This window comes from Schistocerca cancellata, chromosome 6 (assembly GCF_023864275.1).
Source record: "Schistocerca cancellata isolate TAMUIC-IGC-003103 chromosome 6, iqSchCanc2.1, whole genome shotgun sequence".
Taxonomy (NCBI): domain Eukaryota; kingdom Metazoa; phylum Arthropoda; class Insecta; order Orthoptera; family Acrididae; genus Schistocerca; species Schistocerca cancellata.
The window spans coordinates 285730444-285742784 of NC_064631.1; the positions used below are offsets into that span (position 1 = coordinate 285730444).

The following is a 12341-nucleotide window of genomic DNA, read 5'->3' on the forward strand; positions in this document are numbered from 1 at the left end:
AGTGGCCACCCGGCCTCTCACATTCACCCCATCAGAGAAGAGGCGGCCACTCCTTCAGCAGCGACCGAGCAGGTACAAGGAGGTATGGGTTTTCTAGCTATAGGGAGCTCCAAGGGCAAATAGTTTTCAGAGCTGGAAAGAAAGCCAATGTGTACTTGGTCTGTCTGCTGGGGACCTAATCCAAAATGTGGAGGCAGCTTTCCCTGCAGCTGTTGAGTATGCAGGGTGCAATCATCGGCCTCTACCATTCAGTCTATATGTCGAAGAAACAATGATGGAAATGAAGGGTAGTTTCAAGACTGGGATTAAAACTAATAGTCAAAGGATGTCTATGGTAACATTCACTGATGACATTATCATCCTCTCTGAAAGTGAAGAATAACTGTAGATGCTGTTGATTACAATGAACAATCTAATGAGTAAATAATATGGGTTGATTTTATTGCATCCACCAAGTAGTCGATTCCTCCGCACATACACAGCCCGTGCGGGCAACTTCCCCTCCGTGAGGATGTGCGTATTTGGCTCTTACAGACACCAAAATATTTGTAAATAATAGATTTCAGCTATCAGTTTTCTTCTGGAATTTTTATTGGCAGATCTAGGTTTCAGCTAGAAACTAACCATTCTCAATGCACTATCATTTTTGGTCAATGCATGTAATGCCTGTTGGTCGGGCTTCAACCACAGTTCACTGAATACTGAGTATTCAATGAACTGTGGATGAAGCCCGACCAACAGGCATTACATGCATTGACCAACTGTTATTTTTGTTGTACCTATTATATATTTCGACCCTGTTAAATTTTTGGTTGTGTCCATTGACAGCCATGCCATGTGGAAAAGAGCATGTTATGTGATTTTTGTTATACGGGGTGTTCAGAAATTGACATTACAAACTTCTAAAGCTTTTAGAGGGGAGTGAGTAAATAACATTTTGATTAGGAATGCATGTCCAGAAATTTTAAATGTCATCCAACAACGCTACAGAGTCTAAAAGTTAAAGACACAAGGACTTGTAAGTGTATGTGTATGCAGGGTGAGTCTGTAATAATGTTGCGGACTTTCTAGAATGACAGAGAAGGATAAATATATGTCAATTTGAGGTAAGGGTCCCTGTACCAAAAACAAACAAGTCGGAAGTTATTAGTGAAAACAGTTCTGATACCTCTGACAATGAAATACATGTACTGTAATTGTTGTTGCTAAGATTGTAGGGTAGTCGACTTTCAGAGGTGGTAATATGGACAAAAACAAGCAAAAGAGTCCAGTAAACATGGGCTGTAAAATGCATACCTGAGGAGCTATGAACACTAGTTCATCTTCAGTACTGTGAAACACATCTCCTCTATTGAACAAGTGCTCATAGCTCTTAAGATATGCATTTTACAGCCCATGTTTACTGTCCTTTTTTTCTGCTTTGGCCCATACTACCATCTACTCATTACTAAGAGTAATGAGTAGTGTAAATCCAAGAACATCATGTTGAAACCTATTCAAAGTATTGGGCATATTAACCACAGCTTCTCGGTATATTTATTCTTAATGAAGTTTGTTGTAAATAAAACATCTCTTTTTCCAACTAACTGCTTAGTACACAGTATCAATACTAGGAATAAGAACAATATACATAAAGATTTAAAATCACTTACTCTTGCTCAGAAATGAGTCCAGTATTCAGCAACTCATATTTTCAATAAGTTACCAGCAGCCATTAAGAGTTTCGTTTCAGACAAGGCACAATTTAAACATAGATTTTTGGACAACATGGTTGTGGGGAGAAGCAGCGATTAGTATGATTAATCAATAATTCAAGAACAGTCTTAATTGCATTTATTATTGTTATTATACCGCCAACCGGTTTCAACCCGACATAGGGGTCATCTTCTCGGCGTTTACACTGTGAAATTATAGATATCCGTCAGAAAGGCTCTATTATACAACAGCTAAAATTACGTAAATTTAAAATATGTTACCCATTGGTTGACTGCTGGTGGTGTCACTCCTGTCTACATAACGGCAGGAAACTATGCGTCCTCTACATGCGGCGCTGTCTGCCAGCCATGCAGCAGCAGCGCCACCTAAGCGGCCAGCCAGCCAGCGGCCGCTAGACTTGAACTCAGTTATGATTTGACTGTTAAAGTGTACACACGTCTTACTCTGTTTACTTGATCTGTGACTTTCATGTATTGCATCTTCCTTGAAATATATTTGTTCAACTTGAAATTATAACAATTGTCGACAAGGTAGTGATTTTTCTTTTCCATCGTTGACCCACAGGTTTCCATGGCTACTAAAGAGCAAATATTGCAAGGTCTCATTGAACAGCAAACGCTTCTCACAAATGCGATTCATGATTTTGTCGCGGCATCAAATGTCGTTGTCTCTACCTACTTTTCCTCCTTACGACGAGATGGCGGAAGACTGGTCTGATTACGAAAAACGTCTTCGACAGCACTTCTTGGTCAATTAGTTACTAAAGTTCACAAAGAATCCTACGCCGATTCCATGGTATGGGATGCTGTTATCCGGTTGGCACCTGACAAAGAAGTTAGGCAACGTGCCCTTCAGTTGGCAAATCCGACTCTAGATGAAGTCCTATTCATCGCTCAGTCTTTTGAAATTTCTCGCGCTGCTGGAGCACAAATAGAGGCATGGGGTGACGTCGGGGGAATACAACCTCAATGCGATGTTGACGAAGCATGTGGGGTGTTCCCGCCGGCCGACGTGGCCGCAGTATGCTCCCAAGTGCAGCCTCGGCCTAGCCGTAAACAAACCTCTAAGAAACTGCAGCATAACTCATGGCAACTTCCTTCATGTCCGCGGTGTTTTACGAAACATTCACGAGAAGATTGTCCACAACGTTGGGCCGTGTGTCACAAATGCAAATGAAAGGGTCATGTGTCATCCGTTTGCAAATCCGACCGCATACATGATGTTCATGAACATGACGCTGATTCTGATTCTGTGTTGTCTGTCAATTTTACTTCTTTCCTTTCAGGGAAGTTATTCCTCACTGTCCAAATACTTGGTCGAGATGTTCGCATGCAGGTGGATACTCGTTCTGCTGCCACTATCATCAATTCTCAAACGTATCTTCAGTTGGGTTCTCCAATCCTGTCACCTGTCACTAGGCAATTACGGACTTACAATAAACAGAAGATTTCTCTCTTGGGTCAATTTGATGTGAGGTATCTTACAAATCTGTCATTCACACTGTTCCCATATTTGTGGTCGACCATAGTAATGTGGAGAATCTTTTTGGTTTTGATGCCTTTCGCGATTTTGAGTTCTCCATAGATGACTCTGTCAATATCGTTTCTGATGCTGTTCCTTATGCTCAATTGGATTCCTTGTCAGTGACATTTTCGTCCCTTTTTTCTCCTGGGTTAGGCCGTGCAAACGACTTGGAAGCTCATATCATGTTCAAATCCACCGCTCAGCCTAAGTTTTTTTGGGCTCGGCCCATTCTTGTGGCCCTTCGTGATGAGGTCAAATGGGAGCTTGATCATCTCACTGCTTCAGGGGTCTTGCTTCCTCTCACTTCCAGTGAGTGGTCCTCTCCTGTCATTGACGTTGCTAACCCAAATGGTGATATTTGTCTCTGGCGATTTCAAAGCCACTGTAAATGCTCAATGCCTTATTGACACTTACCCTATGTTAAGGAACTGCTGGAGGCCAGTATTTTTCTAAACTTGACCTGTCAGGAGCTTATCATCAACTTCCTCTCAACGCTGCTTCCCGGCAGTTTCTGGTCCTTATCACGCTTTTCGACCTCTTTCAGTACCAACGATTGCCATCCGGGGTTGCCAGCACCCCTGCTCTCTTTCAGCGATTCTTGGAACAATTATTGCTCACTGTCCCTGGGTGTATAAATTACCAGGACGACATTTTTGTCACTGGCTCCACCACTGACGAACATGTTCAAAATCTCCGCACACTTTTTCATGTCTTACAGACTGTGTAAGTGTAATCTTCAGAATTCAAAATTTTTTCAGGCATCTATCACGTACTTGGGGTTTCAACTGTCGCTGCAATTGATGCCCTTCCTTGCCCTACATCTGTTAAGGAACTGCAGGCCTTCTTGGGGAAAATAGCATACTATCACAAGTTTTTACCGTCTGCTGCTTCGGTGGCTCAGCCATTGCATTGCCTGTTGCATAAAAACGTGCCTTTTTCACTGGTCTGCGTCATGCGATGCGGCTTTCCAGAAATTGAAGACTATGCTGAAACAGGCCCCATGCCTGGCTACCTATCAACCTGGCCAAAATCTTGTTCTTGCCATGGATGCCTCTCAATATGTGATTGGTGCAGTCCTTGCGCACCGTTTTTCTGACGGTTCTGAACAACCCATTGCTTATGCCTCCAAAACGCTAACGGATGCCCAGCAAAAGTATTCTCAAATTGAAAAAGAAGCTTTGGCCATTATTTATGCTCTTCATAAGTTTGGTGTTTTTCTCTATGATCCAAATTTCACCTTGTTACGGATCACAAACCACTTGTTTCCTTGTTTCATCCATCAATGCCTCCAGCATTGGGCTCTTTACTTGTCTCGTTTCAATTATGAGATTCATTTGTGGCCGACGGCTCAACATGCGAATGCCGATGCCCTGTCTCGACTTCCCATGGGTCCTGACCTGGCATTCGATAGGGACGAACTTTTGTGTTTCCACCTGGATGTTGCCGAGCAGCGGGTTGTGGACAGGTTCCCCATCACCGGGGACCGGCTGGTGGCTATTAAGGGTTCTGACCCTGCTCTCTCCCGGGTTTTACGCTGTATTCAGAAGGGTTGGCCAGATCGTCCGTCCACCAAGACTGCGTTACCGCCTCACGGCTAGGGTTGGTGTTATCCTCGTCTCCACTGACAATGCTTTGCCGCGTGTTATGGTACCTGCGTCTTTGCATGCTTCGGTCTTGCGCCTCCTTCACTAAGGGCACTGGGGTGTCTCTCGCACAAAATCTCTGTCGCGCTGTCATGTGTACTGGCCCGGCATCGACTCTGAAATCGCACACATGGTTGCTGCCTGCAGCCCTTGTGCGTTACAGGCCACCGCCACAAAGTCATCTTTGTCATCGTGGCCTTCACCTGAGAAGCCCTGGGAGCGTATTTATGCTAACTTCACGGGACCCTTTTTAGGTGCATATTGGCTTCTCGTTATTGGTGCTTACTCTAACTTTCCTTTCATTGTCCGTTGCACGTCGCCTACCACTGCGGCAACCACCAATGCTCTAGCTCGCATTTTCTCTTTGGAAGGCCTTCCCTCTACTCTTGTTACTGATAATGGTCCGCAATTTGCCTCTTCTGATTTTGCGGATTTTTGTGCCCGTCATGGCATCATGCATGTCACGGGCCCTCCGTTCCATCCACAGTCAAACAGTGACTGGTCCGCACATTTAAGGCTCAGATGAGGAAACTCCTGACTACTTCTGCTGCTGATGATGCTCTTCTCCAATTTCTGGCTTCTTACCATTTCACCCCCATGGGCGACCACAGCCCGGCTGATCTCTTACATGGCCGACAGCCCCGCACGCTACTTCATCTTCTGCGGCCTTCCACCTCACGGCCTTGGGTTCCTTCGCTTGGCCAGTTCACCGCCGACGACCTTGTATGGGTATGGGGATATGGCAGGTGGCCAAAATGGAGTCCTGGTCGCATCTTATGAGACCATGGCCAATGCCTGTATGAAATCCAGACGGCCATGGGTGTTGCAGTGTTTCATTCAGACCAGCTTCGGCCTCATGTACCGGCAACGCTTGTTCCGGATGCTGCTACACCCCCTTCAGCTCTACCTGTTGCTCGGGATACTGGAATCTCTCATTAATCACAATGCAGTCCTCTCACCATCACATCGGTGCCAGCACAAGAACTGACACCACCAGGAGATGTGTCCATGCAGGAACCGGGTGACCATCATCTGTCGGAGCAACTCTACTTGCCTCCTTCTCCTACGGACCCAGACACATCGCCCATGTCTCCTGTTATAACAACCGGACTTGCCACAACGGGCAGATTGGTGCATGGGGCCCCAGCATATTTGACCCCCACGTCTCCTGTGATCTCGACCCGTTATCATCGGGGACACTTCCGTCCATACGGGAAGCCTCCTCCTTGAGACTTAACGGCCAGTCAAACAACACCTATGGATGTTAGCAATCTACAGGCCACCTCCATCGAGACCTGTGCAAAAAATTCAAAGGGAGGAAAAGTGTCGTGACTCACCGATCTTTCAAAGTGCCGCCGCGCAGTTACACGCGTCCTCTACATGCGGCGCTGTTTGCCAGCCATGCAGCAGCAGCGCCACCTAAGCGGCCAGCCGGCCAGCGGCCGCTAGACTTGAACTCAGTTATGATTTGACTGTTAAAGTGTACACACATCTTACTCTGTTTACTTGATCTGTAACTTTCATGTATTGTGTCTACGTTGAAATGTATTTGTTCAACTTGAAGTTATAACACTGACTCTGAAGAATAATGCTGGTTTAGTACTCGAAGATTACTTTTAACTCAGACATAGTTTATTTCCAGTTCCTCAGAGAACAACTTCAATATTTCTCACATCAGTATTTGAATGTTTATAAGTCAACCGATTTGTCTCGCATTAGACTTAATGAAATACATCTGCAATAACATAGTTTTTACAACCACATAATTTATGAACAGGACTTGCTCCTAGCAAGCCCAACACATGAAGTATAATTAACAATGTTTCAACTGTTCTTCCTTTTTCTTGTTGCGATAGTCAACGATATAAAACATCATAAGATACGTAATCACTCCTTGTTCTTCCAGTACGACTTCCGTGGCGCGAGTGGCAAACATTTGTCGATGCCATTCGACCGTCGTGCCTACCTTGTGCTCGTGACACAAATATGTGTTGCACAGTATGTATGTTCTCTCACACTTATTTTTAAAATATTGTGTGTTCAAGATGGTCGAAGGATGAGTGGTTCTAGAATTTACATGGAAATTCTTGAATCACTACATTTGTATGGTTTTATACAATTTTTGTAAAGGCCTAACTCCACAACAATGCCTTGAATTATGTTATTCAACATTTATTAATTAGACTCTTGCAGAAAAACCTATTTACAATGAATTTGCAGAATTTCATTGTGGTTGTGCTTTCATCTGCAATGAATTTCATGAAGACTGAGCAGACATAGCTTATAAGTATTGATGATGTGCACAACACGATTGTAGTGGTTCGGCATGTGGCTTACCATGAGACAAAGCACCACGAGATATAGTGTAGAGTACAGTAAATGTGATTTTGCATGAACATGCACCTGTGAAAAACAGTCTGTTCCTAGTGGATTCTGTGCAGTGAGACCAAAGCTCAAAAATGGACTTGAATCAGTTGATGTGAGGAAATGCTCAAAAACTTCAGTTGAGGAATTGCAATCTGCATGCACAACGTTGCAATAGGAATCAAAACTTATCTACATATTGTCACATCTTAAGGAAAGGGTCATCAATGAAATACAGTACTTGGCACTGAAAGTACGTTTATTGAAAATACCAGTGTACAGCTAGAATATAACTGACATTGTGTATGAAGAGCGCACCTATGTATACAAACATTGAATATTCTGTAATGCTGGTATTTATATGGACATTGAATATTCCAGAATATACAAACATGAGATAGTTCAAGGACCTTCCAGAAATGATAAATACTAAATAATAAATAATTATTGGTTGTCAGGTTTGAACTGGTAACTCACAGCTCTTGGCATTGCTCCCTCTTCTGTAGGAACAGCAACATGCTATTTCAGAAGTTGTCATTGGAGGCAACTGCAGGACCTTAGATCTAGATCGACATCTTGTCAGTGGTCCTCTACATGGTGGTACTAGCAGATCCCCGCTTTCTGCTCATGTTGTTACATCCTCTTCATTTTGATGATCATCTAAGGTAGCCTATCCCATTGAAGCCTTGTGATTGTCAAATGGGTCTTCAATTTCTGATCGTCAGTGTCCACCTCCGGACTGTAGTATGGCATCTGTAGGACATGGAAAGCACCTCTATCCTTTTGTCTTGATGAAGGATTATAGCTTTCTATGTCTTCCTCCAAAGTGTCCAAGGTCCGTATGTGAGACAGCTGCCATGCTTCTCAGGATCCTGTTGACGAGATGTTTCATGTAGTTATTCTGGACATCATCTTATTGAATAGGAACAGTGTATCCATTGCCATTTTGACCTCATCACCGTGGAGCAAGAAAAACAGTATAAAGCCTGTAATGTCGTGCTTCACTATGTTTTATGTGAATGTCATGACTGGTAGTATGGTATCCCAGTCTCTCTGTTCGACATCAACATACATTGAGACCACATCTGCCAATTCTTGTGATCCTGTATGTCTGTGAATAATATGCAGTTGTCATCCTGTGGATGCTGTTGCAATGTAAAATTATCTCTGATACTAGTCCTGACTGGAAATCTTTTCCATGATCATAAATCATCACCTGGAGTGCTCCTGCCTTCAAAATAAGGTTTTTTACTAGGAACTTTGCAATTTCTGGAGTTTTGGCAATTGAAACAGGTTTGGTAACAGCATAACAGGTTAAGTAGGCAGTGCAAATCATTATCTATCAATTTCTGTGTGTTTCCAGTTTAGTAGAATGGCACTACTGTAAGTGTGATTGGTACCAGATGCTCCACAATTAACATTCCTTACAGTGGCTTATATAGTGACTAACAAACTGGTGGAGACCTGGCCAGTGATACCTGCATCTGATTCTGTCTAGGGCCTTCACAAATTCCAGGTGACCAGATTTTGGAGCATCATGGAAAAACTTCAGGGTCAGAAGGGCGTAGATGGGCAGAGATGATGAGCAACCATATCCACACCACGTGTTCATAGCTCATCTAATACAGTGCTCCATTTATTAACTGGAATTTTCCTTCAGTCATCTCCTCCTCCTTCAATGCTTCTATTGTTTTTGGGAATGCTGGCTGTCCCCCCTGTTTGGCATCATTTAGTACAGAAATGAGAAATGGCAGAGTTCACCCTTGCTCCTGTGTTCTGCCAAAGGGGTCCTCGGAAAGCAGTTAGCATCTTTGTGTTTGTACCTTCTTTTGTGTACTACTGTGAGGTCATACCCCTGGAGCCTCAGTGACCATCTCACCTGTCGACCCACCAGATTCTACAGGCTAGTCAGCCAGCATGGAGAATTGTGGTCTGCTACAGAGCTCAATGGTTTATCAAATAAATACGGCCACAACTTGTTGACGGACCAAACAACAGGAAGACACTCCCTCTTGGTTGTGGAGTGATTCATCTCAAAGAGTACTCTGGAAGCACCTTTTCTGTCTGTATGAGTGGTGTCTTCGGACATGCCTGAAGGAACAGACTCCACTCATACAGATATATATGTGCCGTGGAGGCCAATATGATCATTCAGTGCAGAGCACTCTATGCTCAACCTCATGTGGGACTTTGGGTGGTGTGATGAGCAAACAGAGAAAAAAGGGCAAGGGGATGCTACTTTGGTTGTGTGCGATAAATGGGAGTTTGGATCGAGGGAGAAGGGAAAGGGCATGCTTTGCTAGTCTGTGCAGTTGTATCTAGCCACTATGTCATGGTGGTGTGGATTGTTAACGCATCTGACCAGTAAGCAGGAGACGTGTGTTTGAATCCCAGTTTTGATACTAATTTTCATTTGTTGCCAATGAATTCTTCTGCTACCCAAATGCAGCAGAGATTGAAATTTATCTTTTCTGACCATATTACCTTCCTGAATTTGCACTAGAGCTGCACCTCTCCCATAACCACGAGCATTCTCATCTTACAATGCTAGTACTGGAGATGATGTTAGAGCTTCCATAAGGACTAGGAAATATCATTCTTGTGCATTGTTCCATGAAAATTTGGTGTCTGTGCAATAGTTTTTGCAAGGGACATACTCAGTACAGAAGTTCTTTATGAACAGGCAGTAGTACAAGAACATTCTGAGCAAACTTCTCACATCAAGAATATGCTGATGGGTTGAAAAATCTCTGACTGCTCGTATTGTCCTTGGATTGGGCCAGGCTCCATCGCCATTCACTAGATGCCCCAATACTTTTATTTCTTGGGAGCAAAGTGGCAGTTTTTAGGATTCAGGTGGAGAACTGCAATCTGAACACATTTCAACATGGCTGTCAGGTGGGTTAGATGATCTTCAAATGTCTTCAAAAAATGACATTGTCATTGGGACACCAAAGATTTATTTAAGGTGTGAAAGCAGGTTGTCCATAATATTTTTGAATGTGGGTGGAGCTTTACACAGTACAAATGACATAACTCATAGATAAACACATTGAGACCATGTAGAGTTATTAACGCACTCTTTTACCTAGTTAGCCTTTTCAATCTCACTTTCCTCATTAGCTACCTCAACCTCAATTTACTGGTAACCTGTCAGCATGTCCATAGTTGAGGAATACTTTGCTCCTTTCAAGCAGTCCAAGGTGTCATCAATGTACAACAATGGATAGAAGTCCTTTGTCATGAGTTTGTTGTCATCAGCAGTTGACACAGAAATGCCATGTCCCATCCTTCATCTTTGGTGCTCTCTATTACCTCCTGATATATTGGGTCCACATCCATCAGATTTATCTGTTACTTACTCAGTCTGACACTACTGGTTGCCATAAAATGCTGTTTCTCCTCTCACTATTTGGCACAGTAGAGAGTTTAGGTCATGGTGATCTTCCACAACTGCCAAAGGGACCACATTCAGAAGTCTGTCACACTTCGTTCATCCATTTCCTTTGTGCTGCATTCCCGTGATGTGCTGACATCAATTTTTAGTACTGCTACCCAGTCTTTTAGCAAAAGGAGAACTCTTTCAGCAAAAGTAATAAGAATAAGTGATAAAGGCAGTGTCAACTGCTGCATTAGCAGCTGCAGGCTAGTTGCTGCTTTATGATGCCATGTAGGTCAGAATAACATGCATATATGGGGATGATGAGACAAGGCTAGCTGCACTCAGCAGAAAACTGCACTGTGCAGCATTAATAACTGTAGCTGGTACTTCAGTGTCACCTCATCAGGGCAGGTCTCTTGTTATTGGTGATGTGACTGGGTACTGGGTTTCAGTGAAAAAATATGCCTTGGATGATATATGTCTGAATTTCAGGGCAGAGGCATTCCTTTTGCCAGAGTCCAGCAGCACCACCACGATGTCAGGGACACAACGGACAGCGAGATGACTGGGTGTCACAAGCAGCAGCTGTGGGTTCTAGACCAGGCTGCACCTGGCTCCACCAGCACTGGGTTCCTCATGGGACTTAATGCTGCAACACCATCATTCTGCCAATCATGCCTGCTGCCATGCACATTGAGTTCCCCATGAGAATTGGTGCCTCAGTGCCAACCACCATCCAACTCCTGCCAGAGAGCACTGGGTCGAATCCCATGCGCAGCAGTCTCCATGTGCTGCCATGGTGAACACATGCGGCACTGCTTCAGGTGCCATTACTGATAGAGAAGTAGCACACTGCTGACATCATGACCACAGCCTAAAGAGGTTGCTGGCTGTCCACGGGCCTGCTATGTGGGGCACCTATGCAGCGTCCTCTCATCAGGGTGGAAGCCGCTTCCCATATATCAACATTGGCCAGGGTCAACGGGTGTGTTCTGCATAACTGAGCCACGACAAAGTGTGTACTGAAATTGAACGAAGCATTCTTTACTGTCAGCAGTGTTTCCTCTGGGCCCTCCAGCCCGTCACCACCACCACCACCACCACCACCACCACCACCACTAACCACACCAATTGCAACTACAAACTTCAGCCACTAACCCCACCAATTGCAATTCAGTGTGGATCAGGAGAGCCGATGTCACTGAAGGCAACAGCAGAGGATGTCCCCCCCCTTCCCCCCAACCCCCCCTCACACCCGGCCCCTGCCGCAGTGTGACGTTTGAGTCGCAGCCTACAATATCATCATTGAGATTGTTTTTGTTCTTTTCTGGTGACAATCATGGGAATGAGGATGAGGGGCATGATAATAGTAGGGTTACTTTTGTGAAACTGGAGGAATCAATAGACTTATCACAGCATAAGGGTAATTCTACAGCTGTGTAGCTAGATGCTGTATGTTGCACATAGTGCAATTTGCATGGGCATTCTGCCCCTTGCACTGTGTCTATGGAAGTTGTTTGCTTTATTTGTAGTCATTCTGGGCCAGATGCAGCTCATTGTTTCCATACTGGGGAAGGCTGTAACTCTTACCCATTGGAACTAACCTAGATCTCGGGCTATGCTACAAATCAGTCTGTCACCACAGCAAACATTTCTGGTGGGGGGTGGGGGGCAGGGGCCTTATCACACTCTAGCCAAACATTTACATACTG

The 12341-nt window shown here is 44.2% G+C and overlaps 1 protein-coding gene and 1 long non-coding RNA gene across 3 annotated transcripts in view; one reads left to right on the top strand and one right to left on the bottom strand.

Moving 5' to 3' along the window:
* Positions 1 to 12341, top strand: part of LOC126088539 (uncharacterized) — a 45896-nt gene that overhangs the window by 22495 nt on the left and 11060 nt on the right. The gene's annotated exons all lie outside the window — the stretch shown is intronic.
* The window catches only part of LOC126088534 (uncharacterized), a 200549-nt gene continuing 195754 nt past the window's right edge, over positions 7547 to 12341 (bottom strand). For both annotated transcript variants that reach the window (XM_049906708.1, XM_049906710.1), the window contains one exon: positions 7547 to 8119. In XM_049906708.1, the coding sequence (XP_049762665.1) occupies positions 8047 to 8119 (73 nt within the window). In that variant the 3' untranslated portion in view covers positions 7547 to 8046. The remainder of the gene's footprint in view (positions 8120 to 12341) is intronic.